The sequence below is a fragment of the Leptopilina heterotoma genome, unplaced genomic scaffold, assembly GCF_015476425.1.
Source record: "Leptopilina heterotoma isolate Lh14 unplaced genomic scaffold, ASM1547642v1 Lhet_99, whole genome shotgun sequence".
Taxonomy (NCBI): Eukaryota; Metazoa; Arthropoda; class Insecta; order Hymenoptera; family Figitidae; genus Leptopilina; species Leptopilina heterotoma.
The window spans coordinates 1,099,266-1,118,491 of record NW_025111206.1 but is presented as its reverse complement, the minus strand read 5'-3'; the positions used below and the strand labels follow the sequence as shown (position 1 = coordinate 1,118,491).

Here is a 19,226-nt window from a genome sequence, read left to right as displayed (position 1 = left end):
AGACGAATTTAAAATTTTAAATATAAAAAGAAATTTAAATAAAAAAAAAAAAGAAAATTATTTTAAATTACACCAAAAGAAGAAAAAGAAGAAGAAAGATATAGAGAAATAAAGCGAAAAGAGAAAATGAAGAGAAAAAGAAAAAGTAGAAAATAGATAAAGTTTCAAATCGAAAAAAATATGAAAATAAATAAACAATTTTAAACGTAAACGAAAAAAGAAGCAACAAAGAAAATTATTTTAAATTACACATTGTATATAAAAAAGAAATGGAAAGAAAAAAAAGAGGAAGAAGAGAAAAAATCAAATAGAAAAATTAAATAGAAAAAATCAAATTGAAAAAAACGATAATTTCTGTACATTGTGTATAGAGACGCAAATACACAACAAATAAAAATATATTTAAAAAATGAAATCGGAAAATTGCATAAAGCCATAAACCGAAGATTATTGCATACGCGCGTGGTTAGTGGTAATGTTTCTGAGAAATATTCGAGGCCACTATCGAGAAATATGAGGTCAACCAAGGGTCATCAAATATCTCCGACACATTAACTTATTCGTCAAGATAAACGACAATCGTGAAGGAAACGTATATATATGTTTATTTTTTAAAGAACAAAAAAAAATTGATATATTTTTAGTTTCAGGAAAATCTATATCATATTTACAATTAATTTAGTTTCATTAACGCTCTTCCATATAATATTTTTCATATTATTAACTTTCTATATTATATTTCGAAATTTTTTTACTATTTTAGTGTATTAGAAAGAAAAAATATTTCCTTGAAAATTTTTGGGGATAAAAATTCCATTCCTATTGAAGTTAATATACATTAGTTATTAATAATAAAATTAATATTATTATGTTATTTTATAATTATTAAAAAAATTATAAAAGAAGGTATTTTTACTTCTTCTATAATAAACAAGCAGTAATAATATATTTTATTACTCGTTTCATTTTATTTATATTTTAGTTTAATTTTCATTTTATTTGTGAATTAAAATTATAGCTGAAGAAATAACTTAATTCGTGAAATTAAATTCAACTGAAAAAATAATTCAATTCGGGAAATTAAATTCAACTGAAGAAATAATTCAATTCGTAAAATTGAATTCAACTGAAGAAATAAATATTCAATTCGTAAAAATAAATTCAACTGAAGAAATAATTTAATTCGTTAAATTAAACTCAACTGAAGAAATAATTTACAATTCGTTAAATTAAACTATAACTGAAGAAATAATTTAATTCGTTAAATTGTATACTGAAGTGAAGAAATTCGTAAAATTGGACTGAAGTGAAAATAATTTAATTCGTGAAATTAAATTCAATTGAAGAAATAATTCAATTCGTGAAATTAAATTCAAACTGAAGAAATAATTTAATTCGTAAAATTGAATTCAACTGAAGAAATAATTCAATTCGTAAAATTGAATTCAACTGAAGAAATAATTAAATTTGTTAAATTATACTCAACTGAAGAAATAATTCAATTTGTTAAATTATACTCAACTGAAGAAATAATTTAATTAAATCAAATTTTCTGAAGAAATAATGTATAATTAAAATGAAATTTTACTAAATAGAAATGATTTAATTAATAAAATTTATTATACTCCACTGAAGAAATAAGTATATTATTAAATTAACTTAATTTCGAAATAGACTTCTAATGAAGAAATAAATTAACTGGAGCATTGACTCAATTAATATAAATATTGTACTTTATTAATTGAGTTCATCAATAAAAAAAGATTTGCTTTCGAGTAAAAAGTTTTATATTGCATTACAAATTGCTTTTTTATTAAAAAATAATTTGTATTTTTTAATAAAAAGTTTAACAATTTTTAATAATTTAATTTTTTGATTGAAAAAAAGAATTCTCTAATAAAGTTTAAATTGAAGATCGAGATTGAAAGATAGAAGCAAATAAAAAATTGAAAAAGATAAATTTTCCCAAAGAAAACTTTTTTTTAAATCATAAAAAGAAGAATCAAAGAAAGTGTATTTTTTTATAGATAATAAAAATGAAGAATCGAACTATAAGAATATAAAAATAAAATAAATAAAAATAGAATTTAAAAAATAATTATAATAATTAAAATAATAATTAATAAAAAGTAATTATAAAATATAAATATAAATATATTTTTATTTTATAAAATATAAAATATAAAAATTTACGCTTGCCTGAAAAAGATAAACTAAATGGTGGACTTATCGGTAAAAGTTACATTATCCAGTGAATTCTACCAATGAAGCGATAGCTTCTTTATCCACGTGAGATACGCAAAAATATTTTATAGAAATAAAAAAATTATTTTGTTTATATTCAAAATAATTAATTACCTCCAACATTGACAACTTTAGTACGAATTTCTTTATTTAAAAAAATGAATTTTTATCAATTTTTTTCATTAAAAAAATAATTCTGTTTAATCGGATTTCTATTCTGATTCTTCCATTTCTTCAATTTTTTCTACAATCGTTATAAAAATCTTCAATTATAAGAATAAAAAAAATAGTCAAAAAATAGTCAAAAAATAGTCTAAAAATAATCGTTTCGCGTTTTTTCTATATACAAATTTGCAATTATTAAGTAGATCGTGATTTAATTTTAATAATCGTAATATATTTTAATAATTTAATTCTGAATTATTATTTAAAAAAAATTGTTGCAATATTTACAAGAAGAGTAATATCTAATTATTCCAAATATATTTTTTAGCACTATTCGTGTGATAATGCATAAAAAAGAAGAATTATGCAAATTTTAATTTTCTCATTTTTACACTCCATTTGTAATTAATCGTTTCAATGAAATCAGATTATATCTCCTAATTGTGCACACATTAATTTAAATATTCACTCTTTGAGAAAACTTTTAATAACTTTCTCTTATATTTATTATATCTATATATATATATGTATATAGACAAATCGAAAGTGAAAAATGAGACATTATTTTGCCTCGTAATGCGAGATAGAATTTATATTTCTTTCTTCTTTTTCTTTTTCTATTTCTATCACTGCGCAAAGATCCATTATAAATTTAATATTTCTTCTCACGATAGATCGATTTGCAAATTTTTTTTTCTCTCTTTAAATTTATTACCGTTTTCTTTTCTTTCACATTAAATGAAAAAAAACCCCGTTTTTACTTTCAATCTTACGGAATTTTTTCACTTCAAAAAAAAATTCGAATTTCAAAATCAAATAAATATAAATTGTCGCCAAAAAAAATTTTGACACATTTTTTTTCACTTCAAAAAGAAAAAAAAAGGGGGAGGAAAAAAAAATTTGATTACAATACAATCGGTATTCAAAATTCGTTTACATGTCCTTCTTGTTTAGATTACTAAACGTTTAAAATTTATACATTTCACTCTTTTGAGAATAAAATATCAAATACTTTGTTATTCCGAAAGTGTAGAAGCTGCGATCGCTCCGATTAGATTAAATGTTTGAAAGGCAAAACGTGAAACAATCTCTAATGTTTGTATTTAAATTTATATATATATTTAACTAATTATTATATAGAGAGAGAATCATTGACATTGACCTTCTAATTATTTAATTTCTTTTTCTTGTCTTTTTTTTCATTTCTTTTCTTTTTCTTTTTTTTTTGATAAAAATTTGAATACAAGTTTTATGGGAATATTATTATATTTTATGGAGTAAAATTAATTACAGTAATTTTTTATTCACATGTACTATGATAATTATAAATATACGATGATGATACTCCTACGTTACGCACTGAAAACATTTCGATCGCATTTTTATTTAGAAATGAAAGTTACTCAAGTATCTTAATTTGTTTTTTTTTTAATTTATCCTATCACTCTTAAAAATTAAAAAATAAAATTAAAAAAATTTATTATAAATTTTTTAAACGTAAATAATATTCATGGAATTTGGAATAAATAAATTATAAATAATTTTTATTATTACTTATGATAATAACATTTTTAATAAAGTTTTTAATTTTTGGAAGTACCTAAATATGAATGATTAATTATTAAACTGCTAATTATTATTATTTAATAATTAACTCATTCAATTTATTTAATTTCCCAATCAAGAGCGAAGAAATATTTTTGAACATAAGATTTCGGTTAAAATTATTATTTCATTTATTAATTAAATTAATAAATATTAATTATTAATCATTATTAATTAATTGAATAATCAATTTATTTCATTTTGCTGTATCAAAAGCGAAGAAACAATTTTTAATCTAAGATTTCGGTTTATTATTAATAATTTATTACTAAATAAGTAGTTATTAATTATTTATTACTATAAATTAATTTTTAATTATAAATTATTATAAAATAATAATTCTTTTTAATAAAAACAAATTATTAATTATTGATTATAAATAATTACTAATTGACACAATCAATTTATTTAATTTTGCTCTCAAGAGCGAAGAAATATTTTTGAACCTAAATTTTCGATTATTAATATTTTTCGATTCTTGCAAACGAAAATTTTAATGAAATTTATTTACTTGTAATTAGAACGTAAAATTTTTTAGTCATAATTAATTAAAAATGATGACAAAGTAAAATTTTGTTAACTAAAATTTTTATCTTTTTTCTTACATTTTATTTTTATATATATATTTTTCTTTTATTTATTTACTTGAAATAAATGAAAATTTAATAAAAGGCAAAGTTAAAAAAAATAAAATTAACATTTCCTGTTAATAAAATTAATTAAATTGAAAAAAAATAAAATAATAATTTTTTGTAATAAAATAAATTAAATTGAAAAAAATAAAATGAACATTTTGTGCAATAAAATAATTTAAATTGTAAAAAATTAAATTATACTTTTTTGTAATAACATAATTTAAATTGAAAAAAATAAAATAAACATTTTTCGTAATATAAAATAAATTTTATTTCAAATTTTATTTTTATCTATTTGAAGAAGAATATAAAAAAAAATTGCCGAATAAATTAAATGAAAAAGCAGAGTTAATTATCGCCTAATTAAAAGAGCAATGAAGAAAGTGCCAATGACATTGAAAAGGAAAATTGCGATATTGACCTTGCGATATGGAAAGTATTTGTGAAGCTATTTCAAATATTGAATAGTAGTTGTAGTAGTACTGAATAGCAGCATTTATCTAATCTTTTTTTGAAACAATGAAAAGTGAAATTTATCCCATACAATTTTTTTTTCAAAAAAAAAAAAAAAAAAAATACCAATTTCACTGAAATTATTATATAAAATAAAAAATAAAAAATGCTAAAATATTGTATATAATAATATTTTTTGTATTTTAGTAGACAGCAAAGCACTCTCCGATGACCTATAGCTTTCCCCATAAATGATGAACTGAATTAGGTTGACTGGTGTTTCTTTCTCCTTAGAATGGTCAAGATTCAGCCAATATCCTTCCCGAGTTAGTATACATACGGAATTGCTTTTACCTTATTTCAAGTGAGAAGGGGTTACTGTAGTATAAAACTAGTAGACAACTTATTTTACTGTCAGTTGTTGTTAAAGTGTTATTTTCGAAAGACTTTTTTTACATATCAAAATATATGTACCAAAAATAGTGTGTTTTCTCTTCTTTTATTCTAGTTTCAGAAAAAAAAAATTTTATTCTCTTTCGGAATTATGTTGCGAGTAAGTTAATTAGTTGCTGGCGAAAAAGTTAATTAGCCCCTTAATTAAATTTGTTTTATTCAAAATTTAATTTTTAATTCTAATTTTCATTAACAATTAAATTTAAATAAGAATTTAATATTCTATTATTAGTATAAATTAATATTCAATTTTAATTAAATAACCAAAATCAAACTCAATATTAAATTATTAACAATTAATATTTCTTAACAATGTTCTTAATAATTAATATTTATTAATATTATTGCTAATAATTATTAATAGTAAATAGTAAATTTTAATATTTTAATCATTTTAAAAAATAATAATTAATTATAAATAATCTCTAAATTTGAATTAGTAAAAATCTTGTAAAAATAAATAATATTTATAATTATAATAATTATTATAAATAAAAATAAATAATCAAAATAAAACAAGACTTTAGACTTTTTGCTTTTTAATTCGTAAAAATTACTATTTATTAGTCAAATTTACTAATTCAAAAGCAAAAAGTCAGTTACTAATTAAAATCAGTCAACATTTTTACTAATTAGTAAATATTAATTACTAATAATTAACATTTATTATTATTAATATCTAAAGTTTATTAATAATAATTTCTTATTATTTATTATTATTAATAACTAATATGTATTAATATTTATTATTTATGATTAATATTTGTTAATATTATTATTGAAATTCATTATTTAATTTTTAATATTTTCGACAGTATTTGTCTTACAATTTGTATTTAAATAAATATTAAATAATTGAAGAAGAAAATTTACAAATATTAATTATTTAACTTAATTTTATTTTCAGTTAACTAATTAAAATTTGATTACGTTACTTTCAGATATTCGTCTTCATCACAACTCTAATTGTCGTGAATGCAGATTCAACCCTAAGTGGTAATTAATACCATTAATTAATTATCTACCTCTAATTAATATAATTAATTATTCATTCATTTTATGTAAGTAATTAACAACCTATTAAATTAATTTCTCCGTCGTAATTAATTAATAAATTAATCAACTAATTAATTAATTAATTATTAATTAACAAAACATTTAATTAATTAAATAATTAATTAATTAATTAATTAGGTAGACAAGTAACAAACTGGATAATAAATTAATTAATTAATTAGGAAGTTAATTAAGTAAATAAGTAGTGAACTAGGTAATGAAATAATTAATTAGGATATTAATTGATTAAACAATTAGTGGGCCGGGTAATTAAATAATTAATTACGAAATTAATTAATTAAACAATTAGTGAACTGGGTAATAAAATAATTAATTAGGAAATTAATTAAGTAAACAATTAGTGAACTGGGGAATAAAATAATTAATTCGGAAATTAATTAGGTAAATAATGAAGTACGTAATTCATCAATTAATCAGGCAATTAATAAGGTAAATAAGTTATGAAGCCGGCAATTAATTAATTAGGAATAAAAAATAATTAACTAGGAAATTAATTAATTAATTAAACAATTAATTAAGTCAATAAGCATTGAACTTGGGAATAAAATAATTATTTAGGAAATTAATTAAATAAATAAGTAATGAAATTCGTAATTAATTAATTAAATAAGTAATGAACTTGTTAATTAATTAATTAAATAAATAACGAACCAGATAGGTAACTAATTAAATAACTAGTTAACTAGGTAATTAATTAATAAAATAGGTAATGAATTAGATAATTAATTAATTAATTAATTAACTGATTACGTATATAATTAATTAATTATAAGTAATAATCACTTAAAAATAAATATATTTAATTATGTAACTAATTATTTACTTAAATAAGCGATTATTAAATGAAGAAGTCAATTATCTACCTAATGAAGCGATTAATTATTTACATAATCAATTGAGTAATTAATTATCTACCCGAGAATATAGACTAATTAATTCTAATTATCATTGAATAATTTAATAGAAAAATTAATTTCCTCTTTAAAAATTATATTTAAAAAAGTAGAAATAGAAAACAATAGAAATATAAATAAAAAATAGAAGATAGAAATAGAGGAAAACAGGATAGAAAAAAATAGAAAAAATAAAAGATAAATGAAAATAAATTATTTTTTATTTTGATTTTAATTTAATTTTTGTTTCTTTGTAATTTTTTTTCGAAATAAAAATTGAATCCTCAATCATTAATAATTGAAAGTGAAATTTGTTAATTTCTAATATCAAGACTAATCGCTTATTATTTATAGATAAATACGTATAAATTTTTTTTTTGTCGTTAAAACATATAATTAATTTCCTTACAAAGAAGAAATAATTATCTGCAAATTTCAAGTTCAATTAGATACACGAGTGAGAGTGAGATAGAAAATTATGTACAATGTGTTCCACTTTCTTTACAAAACGCATATAATTAGATGCGACACACATGCTTACTTGTGCGAATTATTAAACACATTTACTGTACAACAATCTAAGGAATTTTTTTTTCCTCTCTTTCTTTTTTTTTCTTTTAATTTATAGTGCAAGATTTTGAATTACTTTCTCCTAATTTAATTTTTCTCTCTATATATAAAAATATATTTATATATTATAGAGAAATTTGTGAGCAAAATTTAATAACGATTCTTAAATTATTTTCCATATATTTTTTTTATTCAAATATTTTATATCTCTTTGGTAAAATTTTCAGAATCACATAAATGTGCAATTAATTTATCTATTTTTGTACAAAATTAGCCAATTTCTTCAATCGAATATATTTCTTTCTGGAATGATATTTTCCTCAATTATTGAATTTTTTCAATTAAGAAAAGAAATTCTTCCATTTTTCTAATAAAATTTTTAGTCTAGAATAATTTTACTATGTAATTTTGTTGGAATTTTTTTTCTTTAATTACTGACTACAAAATTTAATAGTTTCCGAGAAAATTCTTGATCTAGAAATCTACTTTTTTGTGAAGAAGTTACAATGGAGAATTGTCGTATATAAAAATGTAAAATTTAGTATAGAATTAAAATGTATAAAGAAAAAAGGAGGAAATTGAAAAAAGATCAATAAAATAATGAAAGTTTTCAGCGCATTTAAAAGTGAATTTCATTTTAGAATGCGAAGGTGAAAAATAAAGAACATCAGGAAAGTAGTTTTCGAAAAAATATCGATACTATTACTTTCTTTGCGTTGATGTCTCTCTATAAACTTTCCGTCTCGATTTTACATACTTTCAAAAGGCAAATTCGTTTTTTTTGTTTTCTTTTATAGACGATTTTTCAATTCATGAAACTTTTTAGTTATTATTTTTAGTTTTTTAATTTTTAATTTTTAATTTTTAGTTTCTAATTTTTAATTTTTGATTTCTAATTTTTAATGTTTAATTTTTAATTTCTAATTTTAAATTTAGTAATTAGCTTTGTTTTTCTATTTTTATTAAAATTTAATTGCATATTGTACTCGACGCAGGTTTTTCACCTTCCGATGATGGATTCAAATCGTACGATTATGGAAATCGAAATGCCGACAGATATTCGAGAGGATCGACGAAATATTATCTCGCCAGTGGATCTAGTCCGGGTCACATAAATAGTCTATCAAGTAGTAGCTACCCTTCGTCTACAATTTATTCCGATGCTAGCCAAGGGGAAAGTCAATCGATTAGAAATTATCAAAGCGTAGACAATTCCTATTTATCGGACGCTCCCACAACGATTAGCAGTTACACAAGGCAAGTTCAATTCAAAAATATTCTTTTCTTCGATTTTTTGTTTCTATTTTCAATTAATTTTTTTTATCAATTTTAGTTCATTCTTTTATTTCTTTCATTCAATTGAAATTAATTAATTAATTTTCCTTGTTCTTCTTCTTATTCTTCATACATTTCTTTTATTGTTTCTGTTTGAAGCTCATTCATAATTTTTTCAATATACTTTTTTAATTTTCTCTTTTGTAATTTTTTCGGTACAATTTTTAATTTTCTGATTTGTTCGATATACTTTTTGTTTCTTTTAACAAGTTAATAATTAATAAATTTATTTATTAGCGATTGATCGATTCGTTAACAATATTTTTGATTTTTCACTTTTGTGCTAATAATTTCCAATTCTTTTTTCTTTCGAGAAAATTTCTCTTTTCTTCTCCTTTCCATTAGAAATTCACTTCTTTTGTTCTTTTTCCTTCTTAATTAATATTCTTTGAGTTTTTCTCTCAATCTGATATTTTTCAGAATTTCCTTTATTCTCTAAATAATTCTAGTTCACTAAATATAATTAACATAATTTCTTTGGTCTATTATTCATACTGGAAATTTCGTTTTCGATTCAACTCGTCTTCGACATTTCACATTCAACTCCTGGACTTGAATTTAAAGTAAATTCTAATTTCAAATCTAATTTCAATTTTAATTCTAATTTCAATTCTAATTTTAATTCTAATTCAATTTCAATTCAAATTAAATTGAAGAAACTGAATTTTCAACAGACGAATTGCCAACAAATTTTTCCATTTTTCGAATTGGACATGAATTTTCGACAAATAAAAAATTGTAATTCAAGAAATTGAGGAAAAATTTAATTTTTCAGAGAGAGGCCGTACGCTTTATCGAATTCCGATTACACCTCAAGTCTCGTGAGCCAGTCGGACTACACTGGGAACAGTAATTCTCAATCAGGATTCTCCGGAAGAACCGATTACGAAAGTTCCGCACCTGTCAGCGATTACACGGGCTCAGCGACTCAACAATTCACCGTTGGCACCAGTTATCGTGGATCCAGCCTCGACAATTATCCCTCAAGTCAAGATACAAGCAGTCTCCGAGGATTTGTAGGTCAATCATCATCATCACCCTCCTCCTCCTCCTCATCATCATCATCATCATCCGCAAACTCAGGTTTTGTTTCAAGTCCCACTTATTCCGCCGATTCAACTTCAAATCGTCAAATTTACACCGGAAGTGGATTCAAGGCACTCGACACCAGTGGATATCGTAATTATTATCCCACTTCCGGAACAAGGGAATTTTTAACAAGCGCCACCGGCAAACATCGAGGACAAGTGATTAGCGGTAAATATCCAGTCTACGAAAATTATCCCTCGCAAGATGCTTACACAGGAAATGAAATTGATTACTCACAAAGTTCGCCGCACGTCTATTCAGTTGGAAATTATAAACGTGACAATTACAATTCACCAGTCTCGCCACTTCATTCGGGATTTTCCGCGGCCAATTTAAATTATCTCTCGTCAAATGGTGGTGTTAAGAGTGCGTATCCCTTCGCCGGACTGAAACCACAATCGATGCTTTATTCTGGAGCGCAAAAATCGTCAGGTAGTTGAAAAACTAGATAAATAAAAAAAATAGAATTTAAAAATCAAATTTAAAAATTTAAAATCAAATAAAAATTAAAAATCAAAGTATTTCTACTTCTTAATTAAATGTTAATTAAAATCTTAATTAAAAAAGAAAATTTGGAAATATAAAAGAACTTACGAATGTTTAAATCAATTTTTTTGCAGGACCAATTTCAATTCCCTTCGGTGGAGGACATGGTGGAGATGGAAGAATAATAGTTGGCGGAGGAAGTCAAAATTTTGGTTCTTATTCATCGAGTCCTAATTTTATGGCCAAGGGACACGGTTCATATTTAGTGGGCAATGGTGCGGGGAAATTTATCATAATGAAGGATCATTCTTCGGCTAATTCTCATCACAGTGCTTCTGCTGGTGGTGGTGGAGGGCAAATTTATTCTTCATCACCTCTCATTGGCGGCAGTTACAAAACAACCAGAAACGCTGATTATGGAACTCAAGGTGCAGCGAGTTATTATACTCCGAGTTTCGCCGGTGGATCGAGTCCCTATTCAAGTCGATTTATATCCAGAGGAGGAAATCCCTTCTCAGCTTTTCTGGGTGCATCGTAGAAAATTCTTTTTCCTACACTAAAATTAATGAATAATTAATTAATAATTAATAGTTACAAAATTTATTAATCATTAAAATTCAAATTAAAATAATTTTAATTTTAATTTTAATTTTAATTATTAAAATTAAAATGTTTTTAATTTTATAAAAATAATTATTATTTATTAATTTGTTAATTATTAATAATTCGAAATTAATAATTTGTTAATTTTAAATATAGTTAAGTATTTATTAAAATTTATTTAAATTATTTCTAGTTATCTAGAAAAATCGAAGAAAAATGTATAGACCTTGTTTTTCGATTTTTTGAATAAAAATTTAAATAAAAAATTGATAATAAATTAATAATTTCTTTTATAAGTAAATTGAGCAGAAAAGGCAATTTTATCATAAATACTTACAAAAAAAAGAACTAGAATGCTGTGAATTTATAGTTTTCGTAGACCTTTCAATTTTGCCGACTGGGGAGGTGTTCGTTGTATTTTTGGTTTCGCATGAAAAGCTTCTTCCTCCTCTTCTTTTTTTATTGCCGATACATCTCTGCAGGGAAAAAAGATAAAATATTAGAAGCTATAAAATTTTCAATGAAAAAAATACTGAAAATTGCAAAGTATCATAAAAAAAATAATAAAAAAACGTGCAGAATAGAAATAAAGAAGAGAAGAAAACAAAAATAAAAAAAAGTACTTAAAAAATATTAAACAAAAAAATACATAATGGAAATAAATTTTAGAAAAAATAATAAATTACAAAAATAAAATAATTATACAAGTATAGTGAAAAATTTATTATTTTTTCCAAATTATAGGCAAACAAAGTATGCATGCATTAACGATTGTTCTCCTTATTTTTTCGGGAAATTTTCTTTTTTCTAAACTTTGATCTTCGTGGAAAATTTCGTATTTTAACTCACACTGATGCAATACTGCTCTGTTCATTTGGACCTGAAAAAAATAGAATATTTGTAAATAAAATATTATAACAGAATGTTAATTAAATTTTTTGTAATTCATTTTTCTACTTATAAATAAGTGCAAAAAAAAAGAAAAAAGAAATGGAATTAAAAAAATTTATTAAAAATTAAAATTACTTTCATTTATATTCTCCAGTTTACTGGATATTCACGGATGAGTCCTGGGGAAAGCTAAGAACTTTCTCCCCACAACCGCATCACGTATCAACTTGAAAGTTTTCTTTTAATGCATTATTTTTATTTCACGAAAAACAAAACATCGTGTGAAAATTGATAATACGTTGGAGAAAACGTTAAAAAAATTTGCTCAAGAATGATAATTTAATTTATTTGTTAAAGAAAATTAAACTTAATAGAAATTTCTTAATTTATGATAAGAAAAATTAGTGAAAAAAAATAATAAAATAAAATTAATAGAAATTTATCAAATTAATAAAAATTCATCAAATTAACAGATATTTATTAAAATTTATTAGAAAATTAATTAAAATTTATTAGAAATTTATTAAATATTAAAGAAATTTTATATTAAATAATACTTAATATTCAATTTTCGGTTTCTCAAAATTATTCCACATCTTTTTTTATGTTCTCTATTAATTTCAAATAAATAAATAAATTTTCAGTCAATTACCTTCTAGTTGACTCTCAGAAGCGGATGGAAAAGTCGATGACGAAGTTGTATTCAGCTTACTGCTTTCTCTGAAATATTTTTCATTATTTATTTTTCAGCAGGCAATATATTTTAAAAGAAAAAAAAATTTGAATTCTTTTAAATTAATAAAAAAACACACTTGGAAATTACGGAGGAACTTTCGTTAGTCAAGTTTATTTCGTCTTCGAAAGTTTGACTACTTGACTGATTAGTGTTCTTAGAAACTTTTGACGTTGCGGTAGAAAATTGCTTTGATTTCGAATGACTTTTGGAAATATCTTTAAAGTTTCTTTCAAAATTTACATTTAACGATTGCGATAATTCAGAATTAATTGAATTTGTTTGCTGTCGATACAATGTTCTCACTGGGGAGGCACGAGACGAAGTACTTGAATTTTTTACTCTCAAATTATCCGATGAATTGTAATTCATTAAATTCATCATACTACTATTTGCTTTATTCAAAAATTCTTGAGAATATTCTTCTCCCTTGAAAATAAATCATAAACAAATTAATTGACAATATTTTCTCAAAATTTTAAATGATAAAATAAAAAAGAATTGGATTTTTCCATTCTTTTTAATTTTTGATGAAATTATTAAATTATTTACATTTTCCATTATAATACGATAAAAATAAAAATACCTCAAATTGAGATTCACTTCGAAGTAAATCGGTAAAATTTGTATCTTCTAATAATGGAATTGTATTAACAGGTTTCAGTTGAATCTGATTTATCTCGTTCGAAAATCTTGAATAAAATTTCTTTCTTTCAAAACAGAAGTTAATTAAAGGGTAAAATTTCGATTGAAGGTAAAAATCAATACAATTTAAATAAATTTCATAAATTAAATTAAAATAAAATAAATACCAAATATTGAAATACATTATATTCATAAAATTTGAATATAATGAAATTCAGGAAAAATCTATATTACCTGGGAATTATTTCTCGATGTTGAATTTTATGTAATTTAAAATCGGAATTCGGTTCATCGAGTTCGATAGATTTTGTATTTTTCGGAAGAATGTAAGAAGATGCTAGAAGCATTTCACCAGCGAGTTCTCCATGATCACTTTGAACTGGATCATCTTCGTCTAATTCATCTTCTAAAAAATCGCAATCACCCTGTGAAAGTAGAAAATATTATTTTTCTATAAAATCTAATAATTTAAAAAAAATATATATTAATTATTCTTACATCATCATTATCACCGACGTCCGTTTCTTCAATTTTCTCTTCTCGATTGTGCACTCTGATTAAATAATCTAAACATTGTCTGAAACAATTTTTTTATTTTTATAAAAATTTAAATTTTTTATAAACAAATATAAAATATTTCGAGATTTCAATCTTTATGAAAAATAATTCAATTTTTTAATCTTTTAAATGCTTTAAATAAAAAGTACTTCAATTCAAATATTTTAAATAAAAAATGTTTGAATATTTTTAATAAAAAAAGTTTTAAAAACTGAAAAATTAAAACTAATTTTACCTTGTTTCGTCGGAAACACGTTTTCGATAATATTTCAAATGGGATTCAAGTCCCATTCTTTTGCCCTCCTCATTAATTTGTTGATCCAGTAAAAAATTACTTAAAGCCTTACTAATATAGGGTAAGGCCTGAAAAATATTTTTTAAATTTTAAATTATTTTTATATTACTATCAATAACAATTTTATTTTATTTGATTTTTGTTAAAAAGCCATAATGTTTGGAAATTAATAATAAATGAAAAATTAAGACTCACAGTTTCATTTTCGGTGAGAAGTAAATCTATTAATACAGGAAGCACCAAAGACGCCGAAACTTGAGTGCGTGCTTTTATTTGCAATGACAAATTCATCAATAGAGCCGTGACGTATTTAAATCTGTAGGGACTCATTTTACAAACTTCAATATTCAAATGATGAATTAACCATTCAACCAAACCAGTTTCAATCATATTAATTCTTTGCGATTTTCTCAATGACAATTTTTGTAACATCGACAACAGCATATCGTAAGTAAATGCATCTGGAATCGAATCGTTACTGCCATTCAAACATTCAATTACCTGGAAAATCAAATTAATAATTTAAAAATCTTCAAAAAATTTCCCAAGAAAATCAAATTAATAATTTAAAAATCTTCAAAAAATTTCCCAAGAAAAAGAAATATATTCTCAACAAATTTACCAAGAAAAAAAATATATTCTCTAAAGAATTTCAAAAATAAAAATTTTATTATACTTACTGCATTCAGAGTTGCAGTTCCAATTGACAAATAATCCCGACCACATCTCAATGATGCAATTGTATTCAATAATCTCGCTGCTGTTTGTTGTAAAATATTAATCGAACCCTCGACGGAATATAAAATATTTGGCAAAATTGATTTTCCACTATTGCCAACGATATTTCCATGGATACCCAGTAAATCATTATTTATATATTCATGAAGCACCTCATCCCTTTCGCCTTGTTGACTAAAAGTAATTTTCTAAAATAAATACGATAATTTGAAATAATTATAATTCAACGAAAAAATTAATTACATTCACACTGAGAAAAAAGTAAAGTTTTACCCATCTCAATGCCTGAAGGAGTAAAAGTTTTGTCTTCAAATTTCCACACGAGAGGTGAAATTTAATTTTCCTAAAGTCAATTGACTTCGAAGAAAGCAACGTCACATCGAAGCAATGATTGATTTTAATTTGATTCGTTTGAAATTCGTCTTCTGATTGAAATACCAATTCTTCCTGAGATTTCAAAAATTAGAAAAATATTAATTAAGATTCAGAAAAAAGGAAAGAAATGAAAAAGGAAAAAGAAAGAAAAGAAAGAAAGGAAGGAAGGAAGGAAACATGATTAAAATCAAAGTTTTAAAAACTTACTTTTGAATCGGTTCGTAGATTTTTTTGAAAAACGTCAGGAAAAATGGTGTAACAAGTCTTAAGTACTTGCAGCATATTCACTGGATTTCCACTAAGTGAATTTTCAAGAAATTGCGTTAATTCAGCGGTGACATGCAATAATTTCTGATGATTCGAGTGTAATTGATGAAAGCGTATTTTTAATTTTTGATAATTGCCGTAAATATTTTGATATCGCGTTATTGTGCATATTAATTGTTCCTCATATTTTTTCATCTCTGACTTTGGACTTTTTAGCAAATTCTCCGGTTCCAATACCTTCACCGGATAATATAAATCATCAAGGGCCGATAAATTTGCTGTATTTTTGATTCCTTGAATTCTCGTTTGTGTAGATTTGCTGCAAAAATTGATAATTAATTTCCATTAGATATTTTAATTAAATTAATTTTCATTTAAATTTAAGAGGAAAAAAATTCAAAGTTAACTTATTATACTAACAATTTTACTTCTTTTTTTTGTGGCTGAGAATATTCCTTATTTAGATCGAGTTCCTCAATGAAAAACGGAATATTTCGATCATTGACAATAATTCGTGAACGATTGCTACTATCTTTGGTTGTTCTCGTAAATCGTAAAATCTCATTTTCCGCTCTTTCTCCTATATTTTTATTTTCTTCGTCATTAGAATCTAAATCAAAGGATTCTAAAATTTGTAAATTTTTCTCATAGATTTCCAATTGTTCTTTATTTAATGATTCCGTTGTAATTGTTGTCGATGTGGTGGAAGGTTTTGACAAGGATTTATAATTTTCTTCAGGGTGATGCTGTAAAATATATAAAATAAAATTAAAATAAAAAATTAAAAATGAATTAAAATGCAAAATAAGGAAGATTGAATAGAAAAAATTGCACCTTTCCGTGTTTAAGAAGAAATACTTTAAGATTAGCTTCAAGTTCATCGACCCAATTTTGCGAAAAAATATCAGAAACTGTTGGATCAGTCATTGGGTCCTCCAAATGTGGTAAACCAAAATATTTAATACAAGAATTATAATTCGCCGCATCTCCTTCAATTGTTAACAAATATTCTTTTAATTGATTCATGCTTGCTTCCCTCTGTGAATCGTGAGCAGTTTCCACATCCTAAAATTAAATTTATTTTCTTAAACTTTTATGAATAAAATATTTTAATTTTTCTATTATTATACAAAAAAGAAATTAAAAGAATTATTTCTAAATTCTATGAAAAAATAGCAAAATATTTACTGGATCGCTGTCGAAACTATCCTCAGAATTAACATATTTGTCCTCGGAGAGTTTTTTGGATGCTGTAAAAATCAGAAGAAGAGAACAATATATTAAGTATTCTAAAGAAAATTAAATGTTTATTAAATTATTAAAAAAACTATTAACTATTTAATTTACAGTTTATTAAAATATAGATTTTGAATAATACTTACAGAGTTTTAAACGAACCGGCAAGTAAGCAAAGTGAACTCTTAATTTCAAGGTAAGTATTTTGTATTCCATTGTCGATTTCATATTTTCCAGTATAGAATCATCCCATAACTTTAATAAGAAAATTTTATTAATTTTAATTCTTCCTCAAGTTTTGAACATTCAAATTTAAACAATTTTTCTCTAAATATTTTCAATTTTTCTTAAATGAAATATAAAATAAATTCAAAAATTATTCAGTTAGAATTCCTTTATAATTTCCAAATAGAAATTATTTTTATTAAAATAAAATATAATTAAATAATATTAAATTAAATGAAATAATAATTAACGTTTATTTAACGTTTGAAACGTTTGAACGTTCGAAAATTTAAAAACATTTCATTTTCCAGAATTCAAAGAATTTAATAGAGAAAAATTTCTTTTCCGAATTAAATAAAAAATAGTACAAACCTTGAAGAACTTTTTCCAATTTCCCCCATTAAATTGTTCTAAAATATTGTGACATACTTCCTCTGAAATTACTTTCGTCTGAATAAAATCCTCGTCGAGAAATTTGAAGCCCAAACTATTTGCCTCATTAGTTAAACATTTGGCAGTACTCTCAAATCCGTGAGTCAATAAAAACTAGATAAATTAGATTTGAAATAAAGTTTTTAAAGATAAAATCAATAACAATTTCCTGTGATCATATGATAAAATTATAACTCACCTCAAAAAGTATCCTAATCAGATTATTGTCCAAGTTTTCTCCTTTAAAAAGAGTTTTCATAAAAGAAGTTTTTGCTCTGAAAAAAATTACAAAATAAATAAATGTGAATAAACTACTTTTAATTAACTAACTTTATTAAGTAGTTATTTAGTTTTTTAGCTTTCTACTAATAATAATTTAATTCTATAGGTTATAATGGTTATAATACTCACCCCTGTACAGTGTATTTATAATCCAAATTTTCTGTCTCCAACATTATTTTACACACAAATAAAGAGAATTTTTTCGAATTTTATAAATACTAGATGAGGATTTTAAAGAATGTTTCAAATTGCATTCGGAAATTACTAATTATAATCATTATTTAATATTATCGGTTTTTTTATTTTGACAGCTAGGGCCATTACTAGCAGACATTTGTTTACCCCCTTTGTAGCAGACGACTTTTTTAAAAGAAAAAATATTCAAGATATTCACTTAAAAAGTGACGGAGAAATAGGATAAATCAAAATACTCCTATTTATAAAATCTATAATATACTTTTATAATAGTTAATATATTTTATTATAAACTTTTTAATAAATTAAGATTTATTTAATTCAAAATTTAGAAAAAAATGGCGCCGATATTTAACGCCATCTGTCGTCACAAACATGAAGCTCGTTATTGTCAAGTTCAGGGCATTTAAATTTGACATTTAATATTTTTTACAGTTCGTTGTTTGTTTTAATCTTTTAATTAATTTAATTTACAAATATATACAAGAATTTTATAGAACTTTCTAATATTAAAATAAAGAATAAGATTTTAAAATCTTTCTTTCATTATATATTTCGACTTTTAAAAGTAAATAGGCAAATATAAATGATTATAAACAATGAGAAATAATTTTGAGGTTAAGTTACTTATATAATTGATAGAAATTTAATTTTTAATAAATTAATTTTAATTTGAAAAATGAAGGAACCAAAGATGTTGAATAATAATAAAAATTGTCAAGTGTCAATCATTCGATCGACAGGAA

The 19,226-nt window shown here is 23.0% G+C and overlaps 2 protein-coding genes across 4 annotated transcripts; one reads left to right on the top strand and one right to left on the bottom strand.

Annotated features, from left to right (window-relative positions):
• Positions 1–5,505: 5,505 nt before the first annotated feature.
• LOC122512441 (uncharacterized serine-rich protein C215.13-like) lies at positions 5,506–11,561 on the top strand. The gene is made up of 5 exons (XM_043628262.1): positions 5,506–5,655; positions 6,497–6,551; positions 9,091–9,352; positions 10,206–10,951; positions 11,140–11,561. The coding sequence occupies exons 1-5, from the start codon at positions 5,647–5,649 to the stop codon at positions 11,541–11,543; spliced, it is 1,476 nt and encodes a 491-aa protein (XP_043484197.1). The 5' UTR covers positions 5,506–5,646; the 3' UTR covers positions 11,544–11,561.
• Positions 11,434–18,603, bottom strand: LOC122512439. 3 transcript variants are annotated; one of them, XM_043628258.1, is made up of 20 exons: positions 18,415–18,603; positions 18,203–18,278; positions 17,944–18,117; positions 17,493–17,601; positions 17,299–17,360; positions 16,945–17,175; positions 16,531–16,856; positions 16,051–16,429; positions 15,742–15,915; positions 15,411–15,656; positions 14,926–15,231; positions 14,671–14,798; positions 14,376–14,454; positions 14,112–14,302; positions 13,819–13,924; positions 13,312–13,661; positions 13,152–13,219; positions 12,458–12,488; positions 11,946–12,084; positions 11,434–11,561 (listed from the first exon to the last, which is right to left on the bottom strand). In XM_043628258.1, exons 1-19 carry the CDS (start codon positions 18,456–18,458, stop codon positions 11,973–11,975), a joined length of 3,192 nt encoding a protein of 1,063 aa, XP_043484193.1. In that variant the 5' UTR covers positions 18,459–18,603; the 3' UTR covers positions 11,434–11,561; positions 11,946–11,972. The 3 variants fall into 3 exon arrangements, with proteins under 3 accessions (XP_043484193.1, XP_043484192.1, XP_043484194.1); XM_043628257.1 differs by lacking the exon at positions 11,434–11,561 and having other exon boundaries at positions 11,683–12,084; XM_043628259.1 differs by lacking the exons at positions 11,434–11,561; positions 13,312–13,661; positions 13,819–13,924 and having other exon boundaries at positions 11,683–12,084.
• Positions 18,604–19,226: the final 623 nt, after the last annotated feature.

What these genes read in the sequence shown, in the direction of transcription:
- LOC122512441 (XM_043628262.1), top strand. An exon ending in TGCAGATTCAACCCTAAGTG is followed by an intron (nt 6,552 to 9,090) that starts GTAATTAATACC and finishes TACTCGACGCAG; the next exon opens with GTTTTTCACCTTCCGATGAT. An exon ending in ACGATTAGCAGTTACACAAG is followed by an intron (nt 9,353 to 10,205) that starts GCAAGTTCAATT and finishes TTAATTTTTCAG; the next exon opens with AGAGAGGCCGTACGCTTTAT.
- LOC122512439 (XM_043628258.1), bottom strand. Translation starts at nt 18,458, where the DNA reads ATGTTGGAGACAGAAAATTTGGATTATAAATACACTGTACAGGG. An exon ending in TTCTTCTTAAACACGGAAAG is followed by an intron (nt 16,857 to 16,944) that starts GTGCAATTTTTT and finishes TATATTTTACAG; the next exon opens with CATCACCCTGAAGAAAATTA. An exon ending in AGTTCCTCCGTAATTTCCAA is followed by an intron (nt 13,220 to 13,311) that starts GTGTGTTTTTTT and finishes AAAATATTTCAG; the next exon opens with AGAAAGCAGTAAGCTGAATA.